Below are 20,137 nucleotides of genomic sequence, written 5' to 3' on the forward strand. Positions count from 1 at the left end.
TCGTGACAGATCGAGGTGGGTTTTTGTAAAGGCAGTAAATTCTTCAAGGGTAAGAAAAAACCCTAATTCTCTTTTTCCTCTTGATTGCATGCTGTAAAATTAATTTGTGTTTATGCATAATTTTGTATTCTGTAAAACTTGTATTCTGTGAAAGTTAAATTTGGGACCGAACCCCGCTTCTGCAGTGGACCTTAGGGTTCCTTCACTATTGATGTACACTTTATACACTACTGATATATACTTGATACACTCAACTAATATACTTGATACTTGATAACGGAACACTTAATTGATATACTTATACATATATGTATGTATATATATACTCGTTAATCATACACTCGTTTATGCACATCAGACCCTCTCTCCCCACGTCTCTTTTCGTACAATTGAACCCTCTTCCACTCGATCAATAATAAATGCTAAAAATTGTTTTACGTTTTATTTAGTTCTATTAAGAATAAAATATGGATGTAGTTTGAGAGGAATGTGAGCCACTCATTATTATCACTATATTGAAAAGAAAAATAGAACAAAAAAATCGAGGAAAAAGTTATAGTCCCTTGAGACGAGAGAAACTATGCGGAAGAGAGAGATGTAGTTTATCATTTTTTTAGATTTGTTGTTCAACTCCCACTTTTAGAAGCATGGGGGTAGTAATCACGTGAAAGATAATAGCAACAGGACGGTGAGGGCCAAATTTGGAATAACAAAAAAATAAAATGTCAACTAAAAATTTTGCCATATATGCAAAATTTCAAACATGAAAGACAAATGCAATCTCAATTAGTTTATCAATATTGTATCGATGCTCATAAAAAAATAATTAAAATACATTTATTCAAATATATCAATTAGATATCGACACATTCAAAATTCAATTTCAAGTGAAATATGGGTGTACCAATAGTTTATCAATATTCATTCAAAATGGTTAATAATAAAACATACTGAACCATTATAAACTAATTATAATATATTAAAAAATAATATTATATAACAGATGAATAAGAATTGAAATTAAGTGCACAAATAATAGTAAATCAACGACTTTTTGATTGACAAATATGGTTTATGAATGATAAATTTGGTATATCCATTGTATAACTTACATACTTTATGTTTGGTATATTAGTTCATTGATATACTAAATATGAAGTATATCAAATGACCGATATACTAAAATATTGATATACTACTAATATACATGTCAATTCACCGATAAGGGTAAATTTGAAATGATCAAAACAGAAATCTGCTTATATGATTTTTCGCTATATTTGCAAATTATGAAAACTCATTGCTAAATTTGTAAATTTAATAATATTTTTTTGCTCTTCTTGCAAGTACCCTAAAAAAATAATCCAAGAGGGTAATTAATTTTTTATGGGAAAAATACACGTCAGTACTACAAGTTGGAGAAGTACAATTCAACAAACAAACAATTACTTACAAAGCCAAGGCAAAATGTCGATGCCCATAACAGTCGGTAAGGCCTTCAGGAGACCATAAGCCTGGGGTTGCTGAGATAAATGACTAAGTTAACTAATACATAATTCATTTTTATATTTGAGAATCTGTTAATTTCATTCATTGAGCCTTCATAAGGTTGCTATTGTCTTCAGTGCTCTTTGTCGATTTTCTTTTTCCCTTTGATTTCTCAAACGAAACCCTCTTATATTTCTTGATTGACCCTTCTTTCTCATCTGTAAAAAGGTATTTGTACTTCATGAGTACCCTCTCTTTCTCTTCAAGCAAGCCCAGAATCTCACAAGCATCTGCTACCCTCTGCACTATCGATTTTTCTGGAGGTTTACGTCCGAAAGCTTCAAGATCCTTAAAAAGCTTTTGATTGAAGAAGACAATGTTAGATTAACATTTAAAATTCATCAATATGTTAATCATTTTGCATCAATATATACCATTCTATATTTCAAGTATTGCGAAAAGTAGTAGTTATCAAACTCTCTTTCTCATTGAACATTCCTACCGCTAAGACGAACGGGAACTCCTTATTTGGAGTATTTATTTCAGTTAGGGAGGGGTGACCGTCGGACCAAGTGAAGGTTCTATGATGTGGAGTTCAATGGGAATATACCTCTGTAGAGATTAATATCGAAGTTTGAAAAATAGCTTGCAAGGGAATTGGTGTTATTCGAAGTTGTGAAGTAAATTACTTTAGGAGCACTACGGATAAATATTCATAGGAAACAAGAGACTTTTTTCCTGTTTTTCTTCCATTGTCTGTTTAATGTGCTGTAGGATAATGTCTTTTGTTTCTACTTCTTCATTGAGTTAGATTGTTTCGAGCCTCAAAGCTTCTTTATGGTACTTTCTTTCCAAACTTTTTGTTGACTATTCAATTAATGTCATTAATTTAAATTAGAATGCTTTTATTTCTTCTTTTTCTACTAATTGGTTTCACTTACAAAGGGTTTGAATTGTTCTTGCTTTCATATCTTGTAGGTCTTTTTTTTTTTTTTTTTGTCTCTTAGAATGTAATTTGAGGATTAGTCTCATTTCATTATTTCAATGAAGAGGCATCTTTCCATTTCAAAGAAAAAAATGGGTGGACAATTTTATTTCCTATTCCAAATAGTTTAATGGAAAAAATAAAAGTATATATCTCAAACATAAAGTAATTTCCAGAAGGCACTGCATTGACTAAATAAAAGAGAGCATTATACCTTTACAAGATCTTCTAGCATTTTATTTCGGTAATATATTGCTATCATACTCCTGCACAATTGCCAAGGAACTGAATGTAGATCCGAACCAATTTTCATGACCCAAAACTTGTGTGCTTCTTCAGCTCGATGGTCCATGTCTAAAGCCCGTATTAACTGCCCATAGACGTTCATTGTGGTCCCCTGCCCCTTGCTTAACATCCATTTGATTACCTGGAAGACATTCGCATGAATCTTACAGCATCTATTTCTATGATCTATAGAATTACCAATTAACTGTGTCTAAATTTGATCGTAACAAGCTTTAAAGAAATATTTTACTACTTGATATTTACACGGCTTAACACAAAATATCTATAATACTCGGGGGCTAAAGTATTACCCAAGAGGCCAAGACACATAGTATTCTTCAGTTTATGTGAATTAATTATACGCTAACAATCAGCTTGGCTGGATTTGGTTAAATTAGGGAGTATGTGTGGAAAATTGGCCAAGTCCTCAGTTTCAGCATCATCAAGGCTCCTACAAAATCCCAAATTCCAATCAGCTGCCTCAAAACTCCATAACGCAGCCACTGTGCCATCTTTCTTTAGTGGTCGGTTGAAAATCCTAGGGGAAGTCCCTTGAATATTGAGATGCCAAGGCAAACATCTGACCAAAAAAGAGTATACATGCCATCAAAATAATTGGTCAACGTTGTTAAAGATTAAACCCTGCTGCCACATAATACAGTGCCAGAGGCCTTTGGGGTATTTGAGAGAATTTGTTCCCGGTTTGTCACCAAAGAGGGAGGTGCCACATTTTACAGCAATGGTCTTCCTCCATAAAGATGTTTCATTGTAGAACCGCCATATACATTTGGATAGTAGAGCCTTATTTTTAACCTTCAAGTCAATAAGGCTACGGAGTTTTAACTTTTTGCCATTGTACGAGATGGACCTTGTCAGTTTCTTCTTCTTCTTCTTTGAAATGGTGAAAAGAGCCCCTTTTTTTTTAACAAAAAGAAGCTTTTGATTGATGAAATGTAAAGAGTCTAATGCTCAAGGTATATAGAGACATCTAGTAATAAAGATAAAAAATGCAATGAAATATAGGATCACAAAATCCCAGGATTAGTAGATACACCTGGTTATTTCAACTACGTTGACATAACCATAGCACCCTCATCATATCCCAATATAAAATAGTCTCATAATAAAGCCAAGAGTGCATGATTACAATGAAGAAATAAAAGCATTCCAACTAAGACTAGTGTCTTTGATAGAATAATCAGCAAAAAGCTTCTATTGGGAACTCCATGAAGAAGCTTATAAACGAGTAGATCCAATATGTTCCATCCAATACAAAGACTTATCATGAAAAACTCTCTGATTATGTTCAAACAAAATTTATGAAATCAACTCTTTAACCACAATCAACCAAAGAATCTCAAAATTTCTAAAGTAGGCCTTGCACCTAAATATGAGATGGCCAAAGATCAAGTGTTGTCAAGCTCAAATATCTCCTCGTTGGAAGAAGCTTACACTCGAATACTTCGTACTGAAAAGACACAAGCAGTTACATCATCTGATTCTAGCAGTGCTTTGATTGGACGCACAAATGATTATAGAGGTTATAAGGGGGATGAATCAAATAGCTTCAAAGGTCATCCAAATAACCAAAGATCAAATCCAGGAGGTATTGTTTGCTATTATTGTCATAAACCTGGCCATACGAAACGTGAATGCAGAAAATTGCTGAATAAGGGTCAGAGGATAACATCACCCTCTGCTCATGTCACCTCTACTCCTGATAATCTTGACAAGTCAATTATGATTTCTGCAAAGGAGTTTGCTAAATTTCAGCAGTATCAAGAGTCATTGAGGGCATCATCTTTTACTCCCATTACGGCCATCACAGAGACAGGTAATATTTCTAAATGCCTTCTTTCCTCCACGTCAAAATGGGTCATTGACTCTGGCGCTACAGACCATATGACAGGTAACCCCAGTTTATTATCTAACCTTTGTACATCTACCTCTTCACCTAATGTCACTATAGCTCATGGAACCTCCACTCCTGTTTCAGGATCAGGAACCACCCATCTTACTGAATCAATTTCTTTGTCATCAGTTTTAAATTTACCACATTTCTCGTTTAATTTGATTTCGGTCAGTAAACTCACTCGTGATCTTCATTGTTGTGTCTCCTTTTTTCCTTGTTATTACTTATTTCAGGATCTTATAACGAAATAGACTATTGGTAAAGGGCGTGAAATTGGAGGTCTTTACATCTTTGAACCACAAACACCTACGGCCATCACATGCTCAAGTGTGTCGTCTCCCTTTGAAAAGCATTGTCGTTTGGGTCATCCGTCTATCTCTGTGTTGAAGAGTCTTCGTCCACAACTTCAACATCTGTCTTCTTTAGATTGTGAGTCATGTCAGTTTGCTAAATTTCATCGTTTGAGTTTGTATCCTCGAGTCAATAAACGAGCTAGTGCTCCTTTTGAATTAGTCCATTCTGATGTTTGAGGTCCTTGTCCTGTTGTGTCCAAAGGAGGGTTTCGGTATTTTGTTACATTTGTCGATAACTATTCTCATGTTACGTGGTTATATTTAATGAAAAGTTGTTCTGAGTTACTTTCTCATTTTCGTAACTTCCATGCTGAAATCCAAATTCAGTTTAGTGGTGCTCTTAAAATTCTACGGAGTGATAATGCTAAGGAATATTTCTCTCATACACTTAAGTCTTATTTAGATGCCCATGGCATTCTTCATCAATCTTCTTGTGTCGATACTCCATCCCAAAATGGAGTTGCAGAACGAAAGAATCGTCATCTCCTTGAGACAACCAGAGCCTTGATGTTTCAGATGCATGTTCCAAAATCCTTTTGGGTTGACGCTGTTTCCACAGCTTGTTTTTTAATAAATCGCATGCCTTCTTCCATTCTTAAGGGTGAGATACCTTTTCGTACTTTATGCCCCAAGCAAAATTTGTTTCCCATTCCACCCAAAATATTTGGTTGTACCTGCTTTGTTCGGGATGTTCGGCCTCAGCATACCAAGCTGGATCCAAAGTCCTTAAAATGTGTTTTCCTTAGTTATTCTCGTGTCCAAAAGGGGTATCGGTGTTATTGTCCTAGTCAAAATAAATATTTCGTCTCTCCTGATATCACGTGTTTTGAACATACCCCAATTTTTTCATCACCGTCATTCTCTTCGAATAAGAGTCAAGGGGAGCATAAGGAAGTAGAGGATGATTTCCTTGTCTACACAGTTACTTCTCCCTCCGATCCTCTTCCTGATTCATCTCTACCTATGGCTACCTCTACTCTTCCACCCATCGTTAAGGTCTATACTCGACGACAACCTCCTTCAGTTCCATGCCCTGTACCAGAGTCTTCTTCGTCAATGGATCCAGAAACGAGTGATGATCTCTCCCTATTGCTCTTCGTAAAGGTAAACGTATATGTGCTCATCCTATTTCCTCTTGTTTCATATAACCATTTGTCACCTTCCACATGTTCATTCATTGCATCCTTAGAGTCTGTATCCATCCCTAAAACTGTTCTTGAAGCTTTGTCTCATTCCGGTTGGTGTGCCACAATGGTGGAGGAGATGACTGCCTTAGATGATAATTGTACTTAGGATTTAGTTTCTCTTCCTGCAGGAAAGAAGGCTATCGGTTGCAAATGGGTGTTTGCAGTTAAAGTCAATCCTGATGGTTCTGTTGCTCGGTTAAAAGTGCGCCTCGTAGCGAAAGGCTACGCACAAGCTTATGGTGTTGACTATGCTGATACTTTTTCTCCTGTAGCCAAAATGGCATCTATGAGGTTGTTTATTTCATTAGCTTCAATCAATCATTGGCCTTCACATCAGCTTGATATTAAAATGCATTTCTTCATGGTGATCTTCAAGAAGAGATGTATATGGAGCAACCACCAGGGTTTGTTGCTCAGGGGGAGAATGGAACGGTATGTCGCCTTCGTAAATCCTTGTATGGATTAAAGCAGAGCCCACGAGCTTGGTTTGGTAAATTTAGTCAGGTGATTGAAAGTTTTGGAATGCAGAAGAGTAGGTCAGATCATTCAGTCTTTTTAAGAGATCTGAGGGTGGTGTCATCTTGTTAGTTGTATATGTGGATGATATTGTGATTACTGGTGATGATGTTTCAGGTATCGAGTCTCTAAAGACCTTTCTTCATAGTCAATTCCATACAAAAGATTTGGGCATGTTGAAATACTTCTTAGGAATTGAGGTAATAAGAATCAAGAAAGGAATTTTATTATCACAGAGAAAATATGTACTTGACTTGTTGACTGAAACAGGAAAGCTAGGGGCTAAGCCATGTAGTACCCCAATGATGCCCAACTTACAGCTCACAAAAGATGGACAATTGCTAAAAGATCCTGAAAGATATAGGAGGTTAGTGGGAAAACTTAATTACCTTACAGTGATTCGACCCGACATAGCCTATTCAGTAAGTATTGTGAGTCAGTACATGTCATGTCCTACAGTTGATCATTGGGCTGCATTGGAACACATTCTTTGTTATTTGAAGGTTGCTCCCGGACGTGGTTTATTATATAAGGATTATGGTCATACTAATATTGAATGTTTCTCAGAGGCTGATTGGGCAGGATCTAAAGAAGACAGAAGATCAACCTCAGGGTATTGTGTTTTTGTTGGTGGTAATTTGATTTCTTGGAAGAGTAAGAAGTAAAATGTGGTGTCACGTTCAAGTGTAGAATCAAAATATAGAGCAATGGCACAGTCTGTGTGTGAATTGATTTGGATATATGAACTTCTTGTTGAGTTGGGATTTGAAATCACCACACTGACAAAGTTGTGGTGTGATAATCAAGCAGCACTTCATATTGCGTCTAATCCAGTATTTCATGAAAGGACTAAACATATTGAAGTTGATTGCCATTTTGTACGTGAGAAAATTCAACAAGGGTTGGTATCTACAGGATATGTGAAGACTGGAGAACAATTAGGAGATATCTTCATGAAAGCATTGGATGGAAGACGTATAAATTATCTATGTAACAAGTTGGGCATGATTAACATATATGCTCCAACTTGAGGGGGAGTGCTATAATTCTATAATTAGGATTTTTTTTTTGTGATATTTTCCTTTTCTATGCCTTGTACACTTGTATATATTCATATCTTTGGTGAATGAATAAAGCATTCTAATTCTTTCTCAAACCTAAGAGTTTTACACTTTTAAAATTAGGATTTATGAGACTCCTAAAATTTGTGTGGCTCTAATACCATGAAGCTAGGTATAGAAAAAAGATATTTTTTTTCTTATATTTGAGTGATTGAGAAAGACTCAATATATACAAGAGGATTATCAATTAGTGTGCTGAAATTAAGCTATCAATCTACACCTATAAGGAAAGAATAAAATTACAAGGTACAAGGAAATAATCTAAATTAATTCTCTTATTTACAAATGCATAATTAGCTTGATTTCCTACCTTTAGCTTGATTTCCTACAAGAACCATATATTCATACGCTTCCCATTTGCTTTGAAGTGTAAGTCCTTTGGCTTTTTTTTGTATTTGTTCATATTTTTCTAACTGAAAACTCAGTTTTTTTTATAAAAACTAAATAATGAAATATCCACTTTACAAAACTATTACCTAACACATGTTTACTTGTGCAAAAGAATGTTTGACATGAACACATTACCTAAGAGTGTTAGTGCTTCTTCGGGTGTATATTAGTCTTAAACAGTGTATTTTATAGATTCTTAGCTATTAAAAGCCCATTACTTACTGTCTTTGCTATTTACTCTTTCTTAAACTTGGGCACATTTGTGCATTCTCTTAGACTTCACTTTACACAAAACAAAATGGGCAAAATATCCCATTTTTCAGAGAATCACTACCAATTCTCTATTATTCTGTCAGTTTACATGAGAATGGAATATAACAGTAATATTGTGCATTTCCACCTAATTGCATGGACTTCCTGCCCCATAAATTTAATGTTCTTCGTGCATTTTGGCTAGGAGATGACTAATTTCCCAGATTCAACATTAAAATGGGAAGAGTGGGTAAAGGGAAAAGAAAGCAGATAAAGAATGGCGGGTATGGTACAACTCATACCTGTACGACTCTATGCCACTGCTGTTCCTTCTCAAGGACAGTCAATACATGCTTAAGGGATCCTATTGGAAAGTCTTGCTCCCATGCAACCCAGGCATCAAGAGCACCATAAACAGCCTCCTTACTATCTCTCAGATCGAGAAGCTGCAACATTTAGAGAACTCATAAACCTCCAAGTTCGTATAACTATTTTAAAAGTAAACCAAATTTTGATATTGACTATATACATAAGAAACAAGACCGTTGCATAAAAGGAAGTCTTGGTACGGGCAAAGTATATAATATACTTTACATTCAGAAAATAATAACCTTGTATCATGTACGAATCATCTACCCTGTAAAATGCAATTTAGCATAAATATTGATGAAAATAGAAGAGGAAGGAGAATAGAAACACACGAATAATTTACGTGGAAAACCCTAGGCCAGGGAGAAAAAACTACGATCTAGACTAGTTTTTTATTATTCAAGTAATACAGAAATACAGGAAGACTGTTCAAATAAATAGACAGACAGGAAGCCCTAGGCCCATAAGAGAATTACAAATAAACCCCTGGGGCAAACCAACCCCTTTTTCGACACTCCCCTCAAGTTGGGGCGTAAATATCAATCAGACCCAACTTGCTAATACAATAATCAAAACTCTGTCTTAACCCCTAGGGAAGCCCTAGATTGTTGGCAATACCTATTGCTGCTTTATTGTCACAGAACAATTTCATTGGAAGCTCACTGTCTTGTCGAAGATTTGTCAACACTTTCTTCAACCAGATTTCTTCACATATCCCCAAACTCATGGTCCTGTACTCGACTTCTGCACTACTTCTGGAAACCACTCCCTGTTTTTTACTTCTCCAAGTGACCAGATTGCCCCAGACAAAAGTGCAATATCCAGACATAGATTTTCTATCGACAACAGACCCAACCTAGTTCGAATAAGTATATGCTTCTATGCCACGTTTACTTGACTTCTTGAGCAGTAGGCCCTTACCAGGAGTGCCCTTCAGATATCGTAGAATGCGTTCGACGGCTGACATATGTTCCTCGTAGGGAGCTTGCATGAACTGACTGACAACACTCACTGCATATGATATATTAGGTCTCGTATGAGATAAATATATCAACTTCCCAACTAATCGTTAATATCTCTCTTTACTAACAGGAGCTCCATTGTTAACATTGCTCAGTTTGGCATTATACTCTGCAGGGGTGTCTACAGGTTTACACCCAGTCATTCCTGTTTTTTTAAGGAGATCCATAGTATACTTTTGTTGTGAGACAGAGATACCCTCCTTCGACCAAGCCACCACCATCCCAAGGAAGTACCTTAGTTTTCCCAGATCTTTAATTTCAAATTCTTCAGCCATTTTTGTTTTAAGTCTCATAATTTCACCAATATCATCACCGGTCAATACAATGTCATCTACATAAACAATAAGTACTGAGATCTTTCCTGAACCAGACTTCTTTGTAAACAATGTGTGATCTGAGTGCCCCTGATCATACCCTTATGCTTTAACAAACGTGGTGAATCTGCCAAATCAGGCTCTTGGAGACTGTTTCAACCCATACAATGACTTCTTCAATCTACAAACCTGATGCTTAAACTGGTTCTCGAAGTCGGGTGGAGGGCTCATATAGACTCTTCGAGTTCTCCATTAAGAAACACATTTTTCACATCCAGTTGGTGCAAAAACCAATCTTTATTAACAGCAACAGATAACAGCACCCGAATTGTTTTGAGTTTGGCTACAGGGGAGAATGTCTCAGAGTAATCAATACCAAAGGTTTGAGTAAAGCCTTTGGCTACCACTCTCACCTTGTATCTGTCAATCAAGCCATCAGATTTGTACTTAACAATAAAAACCCATTTACACCCTACCGTCTTGTGCTAAAAGAACTAAGAGATGCATTGATTACAAAATGTATTAATATCTTAAGCCAAAATGTAACACAATACAGAGATAAGAGGAGAGGTGGAGGACTAGATNGATATCGTAGAATGTGTTCGACGGCTGTCATATGTTCCTCGTAGGGAGCTTGCATGAACTGACTGACAACACTCACGGCATAAGATATATCAAGTCTCGTGTGAGATAAATATATCAACTTCCCGACTAATCGCTGATATCTCTCTTTACTGATAGGAGCTCCATTGTTAACATTACTCAGTTTGGCATTATACTCCGCAGGGGTATCTACAGGTTTACACCCAGTCATTCCTGTTTCTTTGAAGAGATCCAGAGTATACTTTGGTTGTGAGACAGAGATACCCTTCTTCGACCGAGCCACCTCCATCCCAAGGAAGTACAACAATTTTTCCAGATCTTTAATTTCAAATTCTTCAATCATCTTTGTTTTAAGTCTCATAATTTCATCAGTATCATCACCAGTCAGTACAATGTCATCTACATACACAATAAGTACTAAGATCTTTCCTGTACCAGACTTTTTTGTAAACAACGTGTGATCTGAGTGCCCCTGATCATACCCCTGTGCTTTAACAAACGTGGTAAATCTGTCAAACCAGGCTCTTGGAGACTGTTTCAACCCATACAGTGACTTCTTCAATCTACAAACTCGATGCTTAAACTGGTTTTCAAAGCTGGATGGAGGGCTCATATAGACTTCTTCAAGTTCTCCATTAAGAAACGCATTCTTCACATCCAATTGGTGCAAAGGCCAATCTTTATTAATAGCAACAAATAACACCCGAATCGTATTGAGTTTGGCCACAGGAGAGAATGTCTCAAAGTAATCAATTCCAAAGGTTTGAGTAAAGCCTTTGGCTACCAGTCTCGCCTTGTATCTGTCAATCGAGCCATTGGATTTGTACTTGACGGTAAAAACCCATTTACATCCAACCGTCTTGTGCCCCTCAAGAAAAGCAACTTGTTCCCATGTCTCATTTTTTTCTAGAGCTCTCATTTCTTCCATAACTGCAGCCTTCCACTCGGAGTTTCCATGGCAACATGTATATTACTTGGAACCATTACCGTATCTAGACTAGTAGTGAGAGCCTTGAACTCAGGAGATAAGTTACTATATGTCATGTAACTATGCATAGCGAACTTTGTACATTACCTAGTCCCTTTTCTCAAGGCAATGGGAAGATCGAGAGACGCATCACGGCTTTCCTCTTCTCCAAGTTTCTTACTGCAGCTAGCCGTCTTATCTATGGATCTTTCTTTAGAAGGACTTCCCACACAATCACCTTCCCTTCCATTGTTCTCGTTTGCTGGAGTTATTTCCTCAGTGTTGTCTTTTCCATCAGTTTTTTCATCCTCCTCAATTCCCTCTATTTTCTCATCATTGTCATCTCTATATCTCTGTCCACTCTGCAATTATTAGTCTCAACACAATCATCAGTATCACAAACAGGGATGTTCATACCTGGGACTGAGACCGAATTAGACTCATGAACTGGAGCCGAAGAAGCGACAGGCAGCACTATTTCCTTCCTGAGATTCTTCCTAATATGTTATCCAAGGGACTTGATTAGTGGGAAGAACAGGACTAGGATGTTCAAGTTCAGCCGACACCTCTAGGGGAATGGAATACGTGGACCAGTTAGCCTCTTCATTAGGACTCTCCCCCTAAGAGGACTAATGGGAAAGAAAGGTTGGTCCTCGAGAAAGGTGACATCCATAGACAAAGTATTTCCGAGAAGAGGGGTGATAACACTTATACCCACGTTGATGGAGAGGGTACCCAACAAAGACACATTTTTGGGTACGAGGAGTAAATTTCGTATGGTTGGGACCGTGGGTATGGACGAAGACAACACATCCAAACACCCGTAGGGATTAACCGGGTGTTGGGATACGACTCTTTGAAACAGTCAAGGGAAGTCCCTTGTAATTTTACTAACAGATAGTAAGTTGTATGAAATTCTAGGAACATGCAACACATCATGCAATATTAGACCCTCAAAAGGAGAAAGATGTCCTTTTCCTACGACAGGGACAAAGGACCCATCTGCGATTCTAATCCTTTCATTTCCGGCGCTCGGGTGATATGATATAAAATGATCAGAAGACCCAGTCAGGTGATCTGTTGCTCCGGAATCCACAATCCAGGGTCGTTTTCCATCAATGCTAATAAAACCAAAGGACTAGGTCGTACCTGAGTGTGCAATTGCACTGACCCTGACACCACTTAAGTTAACTCTGACCGTCAGCTTGAAGTTGAGTTGAGGTCTTGTCATTCGCCGAGTCGCTGACCAAAGCCCGTCCAGGACCAGTCTTGTCCTGTGGCTGACGTTGTTTGTAATTTGGAGGTTTTCCATGCAGCTTCCAGCACTGGTCTTTTGTGTGTCATGGTTTTTTGCAATGCTCACAAACAGGTGGAGGTTTCTTGTCACTGTCAAATCCAGAGGACTTGGTGGCAAAAGTAGCAGCCTCAGTAGATGTAACTACTAAAATATTCATTGCACTAGACCTGTCTTCTTCTAGGTGTATTTCAGAGCACGCCACCATCAATGACGGTGTAGGACGTTGGCCCAATATCCTGCTGCGAACACCGTCAAACTTCGGATTTAGCCCAGCCAGAAAATCATACACTTGATCAGCTTCCTCAATTTTGGAATACTGTGTCCCATCGTGTGTACATTTCCGGATAATCTCACGGCATAAGTCCATTTCTTGCCATAACAAGGATAATTTGTTGAAGTACGACGTTACGTCCATAGTCCCTTGCTTACATTCATGGACTTGCTTGCGCAAGGTATAAAGGCGGGATGCATTCTGCTTCTTTGAATACAATTGTTGTACTGCATCCCAAATGTCTTTGGCAGTTGCCGTATAAAGTAACGGTCTACCAATTTGAGGTTTCATGCTACTCACCAGAACTGATCATAGCAATGAATCTTCTGCTCTCCAGATGCGTTCGTGGGGGCTACCGGGTTCAGGTTTGGGTATCTCCCCAGTTAGATTGCCAAATTTTTGTCTTCCTCCCAGAGCCATTCTGATGGATTGTGACTAGGAGAAATAATTTTGACCATTCAGCTTTTCTCTAATAATAATTCCTGCAGAATGTTCCATTGATTCAGATAACAAATTTGCAGTAGGTAAAGAATGGAAAGAGTTTACCGGGTTCTCGGAGCATAGCTGTAGATTGGACAGCTCCGGTTGGGCACTTTGTGAGTTTGTGCCAACTACCAAGAACTGACCCAAAATCCACGAGTTGTTGCTAAAGGAAAAGAAATCTGTTTTTAATATCATCATAATACACCCCATTCACACCTGTCGGAGAGTTCGAAGGAAACATGACAGGATCGGCGCCACTGCAGTCAGAATGGACCGGTTGATCCACTGTCGGAGGCTGTTGGTTAGAGACACCGTCTACGAAGCCGCGGCTGGTCGAGCCAAGGAAATCGCCACGGCTTCCTGTCTGTACCCGAGGGTTTGCCGTGAAGAGTGGTCAAGTCTGGACGCCATCGACAGATCTGATGTGCGCAGAAGGCTAGGCTTCGATCGGATCTGGGCGCGAATGTCGTTTGCACCCGGGAGGTCGACAGATCTGCTGCTGAAGTAGGGCTGGGCGTCGATCAGATCTGGACGTCGAAACCCATCTGCACCCAGGAGATCGACGGCTCCAATGGGATTCTTTCCGCGTGCAATTGGAGCGTCATCGACGTATCTAGGCTGGGTGCGTTCCTCCATGGCCGGCCGCGACTCAGTCTGTCCGCGATTCTCCTTGGTTGAGCGCGACCCGATCTGTCCGTTGATGGATTGAGTTGTCTGTCCGGCGGCACTCATTCGTTGAAGAAGACGCGGTAAGGCAATCTCTAGTACTGTTGGACAACTTCTTTAATCATGTCAGCTATCTCAAAATTGGTCATCGAAGGAGACTCATCAATGGCGGCTAGAGTTTCGTCGCCTTCTCTGATACCATGATGAAAATAGAAAAGGAAGGAGAATAGAAACACACGAATAATTTATGCGGAAAACCCTAGGCCAGGGAAAAAACCACGATCTAGACTAGTTTTTTATTAATCAAGTAATACAGAAATACAGGAAGACTGCTCAAATAAATAGACAGACAGGAAGCCCTAAGCCCATAAGAGAATTACAAATAAACCCCTAGGGCAAACCAACCCTTTTTCGACAAATATTCATGGGTTCAGTTTGGCAGAGAATACAGGCTAAACATATAATTTATTTTTGAGTTATTCCTCAATTAAGACTCCATACCACTGTTCAATCTTGAGATGAAATTTTCCATATTCATTCCATTTGCCAACCAAAGATCCGGGATCAATCTCCTTATTAATCTTCAGTAAAGCTTTATCAACCAAATATGGATTACTTGAGATGGAGCTTGGAAGAGATCTTCAAGAGAGGACTTAATGTCAGCCCCCGAGTAAAATTCCATTAATCTTGTCACTATTAACATGGAGCTAAAATTCAAATTTAGCATTTCTTTTTCTTTTTTAACCCAGAACCTATTCATCTTCAAGCTCTCTGTCTTTGCTGGGATTTCTGATTGGACTGCTTCAGCATAGGATCTTGGATTTTCTTTGATTTTCTTGTCAACAAGTAACTCTTCAGTGTTGTTGGAGTTGTATTGAGGATTAAGAATCTGGAGCTTCAAACTCTCTCTAATCATTGTTGAGAAGGAAATCCAACCTTGTTTAATAAAAGCGTGTTTCTAGACAAGCTCGTGTGTTCTCAGACCATTTTCCATTATTAGTAGAAGCTGGAGTTGTTCTTAAGGACCCTCCTCCTTTAAGATATCTTAATAGCTGGTTGCTGGATGCAGATTGTGGAAAAATCAAATCATTGATCAATCAATAGCTGGAATCAAAATTCAAGGCTGGGCTGGTTTTGTTATTTGTGCAAAGCTAAGAAAGGTCAAAGAGGCTTTGAAAAAATGGAATTCAGCAGCTGAAACTCAAACAAGGGAAAGAAAAAAGTCTTTTGAACAATCTGTCTTTTTTTAATCAAAAGCGGAGGATCCTGTCTCGTCGGCAATGGAATTGGATATTTGTGCAGCTATTAAAGGGGAGTTCATGGAAATTTATCTCTTGGAGGAATGGAAAACCCTTTGATTCCTCTAAAACTAAATTTCAGAAAGTAAACCTTTAACAGACTTAGCGCATAATAAAAGAGACTTAGGCTATGCTGAAGAACATTTTCATTGAAAAAAGTCCCAAAGACCCATTGAGGATGAAAACGTGATAACAATTTCCCCCAACATGCAGAAGAAAAACAGCACTCAAAGAATGAGTGCTAAGGTCTTCACTATCAGCCACACATAAAGGGAAAATGGAAGGTGAAAGATAGTGATTTGGCAGCTTACTTTGCAACACTGAAGAGCAGTTTAAAGTTCCATAGATCATAGCCAAGTAAGAACATTAATGCGTTCTGGACTCTGGACCATTAGACTTCCACAAACCTTTATAAACGACTTTGTCCATAACCTCAGAAGCAAACAAATGTTTAAAAAGTGACTTAACTGAAAATTTTCCAGATGAATCGAAGCTCCACACGATAATCAGGAATAGCCCCCACCATTCTGCATGATAAATCATGAAGAAGCTGCTCGAAATCAGAAATTTCAGCATCTTTAAGCAGCCTTCGGAAGAATACAACCCATGAAAAAGTATCACCATCCCAATGATTGGATACTGAACCATTTGGCATCATCTATGAAGTCGAGGAAATCTCAGGCTAAGAGCCATATTATCATGTTACTGCTCATTCATGGTCATCCACTGTTAGCAGTTTTCTGAAGGAAGTTGAAGTGTTGGAGTTTCAGTTAGAAATTATTCTAGAAGCTGGAATTGGAATCTTCAGGTTCATCTTCAGTTATTTTTCTTCCCAAGCTTTTGGTGGCATTTCCTCCAATGAATATATGTTGTTTAAAGAATTGTGAATTTTTTGCTGATCAAGGAGAGTAAACATGACTTTTGGTTTTCGATCTTGGAGCGGTTATTTACTCATTTACTCCTCAAAGGAAGCTTCCAAGTCAATCACTCTCGGCCTCAAATTGTTCTCTTTGTTCGGTGGATATTGAAGACCCTCCACATATTTTCTTTGAATGTCGATTCTCATTAGAATGTTGGAGGAAGCTTTTCTCCTTTTGTAATCTTCTTTGGGCTTCAAGTGTCGTTTTCAAATCCATTATTCTCCAGATTTTAGTGGGTTTTGTCTTAAATTTCTTGTTCTTATGGGCAGGTTTGAGTTTTATGCTTTGTTGCCTCTTCAATACTTTGAGCATTAGTCTCATTTCATTAAATCAATCAAAAACTTGTTTCCATTTCAAAAAAAAAAAAATGTGATCCATGTCTTCCTCCACCTTCAAATAGAGAAAACAACAAAACGGATCAACTAACGAGGGTATCTTCCTCACAGGAAGATTCAAAGTGTTCACTCTTCTATGTAAAACTTGCCATGTGAAGAACATAACTTTCCTAGGGATCTTAATCCTCCAAAGAGCCGAAAAAATTGACTCGCCTAAGGGAGGAGATCAATAAGCCAACCAAAAAAGGAGTTACACGAGAAAGCATCCAAAAGATTAGGACTCCACACCTTAAAATCATTTCTCCCCTGTACCTCAAGCAAGGACAACGAGGCCCCATCCACCGCTTCCCTATTGGACAAAGAACAACGAAAACCTAACAAAAAGGAGGAGCTTCCCGACGAAACAAAAAAATCTGACACCATATGATTTTTAAAGGGTGAAAGATGAAAGAGACGAGGGAACATCGAGCAGTGGGGTATATTTCCCACCCACTAATCTTACCATCATCAAGTTTGAGTAAAGCCTTGTCCCCATGAAAAGATTAAGAAAAATAGAGATGGTAAATTGATCAAGCACCTTTAATCTCCTTCTAGTTGCTAGGAGCAAACAAGCTAGACACAACCATGCTTGCTGAAATTCATGTTCACAATTTCTTGATCCATTCTTACACAATGTGAATAAGAAGCAAAATATTTTATTGAAGTAAATAATATATTAATGACAGAAGGAAATAGGAGTCAACGAAAGGCTTATCGATATTACTTTAGATAGGAAATAAAAAGACTTACCAATTAGTGTTTGGTTTGTGCAACAATTATCAAAGCAATCAGTTTTAGCATTTGAATACTCCAAGTCTGTTTCTTTACTCTTTTTCCTTTCGGAATTAGACTATTAATTATTCTGAAAGCCTATTATGAAAGAGGGGACATATTTTTCCATTTATACTTGCCGTATTTACAAGAAAGTTAATTTTGTCCTTCCGTGGAACATTTTTCCCAATTTGGTGCTTTCTAACGTCTCCAATATTTTGCTCTGAAGTCTGGCCCAAAGCTTTACTATTGTTAAAATCCTGGACCATTGGTAGAAAATTCAAGAGTCAAAGTAAATTACTAACAAATAAATTTACAATATTTTCAATATTCACTATTACTCTGTTTAAGTACTCGAGGGATATCAAATTTGTGTAATGTTTGACAGGAAAAACAGAAACAAACAAAAGGAAATAAAGAAAGTGCATTTTGTAAGTCTAAATATTAACGCACAATAATAGAAGAGACTAACAATTACAAGAAAGATTTAAAAGCACAAGAAACTTGACGAGTACGGACCCAGCTATTTTATCCTCCTAAGTCCAAATTATAACAAAGATGATAGGACACTTCCTTCTTCAAACCCTTCAATAAACAATATTTTATGAACCTCAATATCATTTCTGCTGCCAAATAGTGCAATATAAACAGTGAGAGTTACAACAGTTATACCCAACTAATTTTACTCTGCTGAGACATCGAAAGACTTCAAAAGTATGTTGTACTTTCTAAGCATGCACTATACAATTTTTCAGATACCTTATTTTTTATATCTTTAACAGCAAGTTGTTTAGACATTTGATCTTGAATCATTGTACAGTAACAAAAGCTCCCAACTTGCAGCCTGCTGACTCCAAGTTCCATGATTTGTCCTACCTGTGTGCTCATATATTGATAAATTTAGATTCCTTAAAAGAAGTCCAAAACAAGTTAACATAGGTTAATATAGTATACAGGAAATTAATATGCAATTCTGCTCTAAATACAACCAACCAAGGTCTTGACGTTCCATAATCAGACTAGACCAACAGAGGCTTAATTCTGGATAAATCCAGGATATCCTACTATAGACAAATAAAAAAAAAACAAATGATGGGGAGAGCTTTTAGCCACAGTTAATTATTCCACGAGTAACACAAAACAAAGTATTTAGGCAGAACGATTCCAAAGGAAAACTAGTACATGATTGTAATCCAAAAAATTCAAATGCAAGATTCACATTATTAGGGAAAGTTAAAAACAACCATTTACATTCAGGGTTGTAAGAAGAGGTATCTAGTTCTTCCTTCGTCCTTTCATTAGCCATTTGTCGAAAACATAAAAATTAACAACAATACAAGGGATTTTGTCAGAAACAAAAAGAAACTAAGAACTTCCTGTTGCCAATCCAACTAGAAAATGGTAATGCATATAAAGACAATTAACGGACATATAAACCAACAAAAGGTTACGGAAATCCAAACATTCAAAGGCTTGAGGAGATAAATGAAGAGAAGGACGAGTTCGAAGACTTACAGTTAGGTCTCGCAACAGCGGTGTCGCCCATGCCGTGGCTCGATGAAACCTCCGGACGAGCATGGTAGAGTTAAGGGCGCCACAGTACCAACTGGTAATGGGACAAAACGCTCAAAATATTCTTTATGAAACTTGCAATGGACAGGAAAAAAAAAATCGTAAATCTATGATTTATAAATTGTCGGGGGAATTGCAATGGGAAGATTGTTATAGGGAAATTAGGATTGATGGTCAAAATATAAGTTCCAAATGAAATTTGACCTCACTTTTGAAAATAAATGAAAAATATTTTTTTCTTATATCATCTATTCATAAAATTATCATTTTAACTTCTAATAGACTTCTTCATGCTAGACTAAACGATTTTAACCTCTAATAGACTTCTTCACGCTGAGCTAAATGATTGAAGCATGCATTGATCAGTCTTAACCACCGAGTAAGGGGCAACAACTGTCCTAAGCATCGGATTTAACTCCATTTAAGCTGAAGGTGTCATGCTAGGCTTTAATGGTAAGCGGTGGGTAGCAGTATAAAAGGAGGGATTGAACTTCAAAAGCTCAGTTTGAACAATTCCTCCGTGCAAATTGAGAGATCTTGGTGTCGTTGGAAAGCTCTAAGAGTCTAGTTTCAGAGGTGATGTTGCTGGAATAAGGTCTTACCGAAATAAGGTTGGAGAAGGGGAAAAGTGACCAAAGGTTCAGTTCATGAGTGAATCTGGGCTGTCGATGAAGAATTGAGGCTCCAAGACAAACCACGAAGAGTTTGAAGCTGAAATTTT

The 20,137-nt window shown here is 37.7% G+C and overlaps 1 protein-coding gene across 3 annotated transcripts; it reads right to left on the reverse strand.

Annotated features, from left to right (window-relative positions):
• Window positions 1–1,340: 1,340 nt before the first annotated feature.
• Window positions 1,341–19,547, reverse strand: LOC120077936 (pentatricopeptide repeat-containing protein At4g18975, chloroplastic). 3 transcript variants are annotated; one of them, XM_039032056.1, is made up of 6 exons: window positions 19,360–19,539; window positions 18,604–18,720; window positions 17,985–18,104; window positions 8,792–8,935; window positions 2,688–2,900; window positions 1,341–1,845 (listed from the first exon to the last, which is right to left on the reverse strand). In XM_039032056.1, exons 1-6 carry the CDS (start codon window positions 19,420–19,422, stop codon window positions 1,591–1,593), a joined length of 912 nt encoding a protein of 303 aa, XP_038887984.1. In that variant the 5' UTR covers window positions 19,423–19,539; the 3' UTR covers window positions 1,341–1,590. The 3 variants fall into 3 exon arrangements, with proteins under 3 accessions (XP_038887984.1, XP_038887986.1, XP_038887985.1); XM_039032058.1 differs by lacking the exon at window positions 8,792–8,935 and having other exon boundaries at window positions 19,360–19,547; XM_039032057.1 differs by lacking the exon at window positions 17,985–18,104 and having other exon boundaries at window positions 19,360–19,541.
• Between the last annotated feature and the right edge of the window lie 590 nt (window positions 19,548–20,137).

The sequence above is a fragment of the Benincasa hispida genome, chromosome 5 (genome assembly GCF_009727055.1).
Source record: "Benincasa hispida cultivar B227 chromosome 5, ASM972705v1, whole genome shotgun sequence".
NCBI lineage: Eukaryota > Viridiplantae > Streptophyta > Magnoliopsida > Cucurbitales > Cucurbitaceae > Benincasa > Benincasa hispida.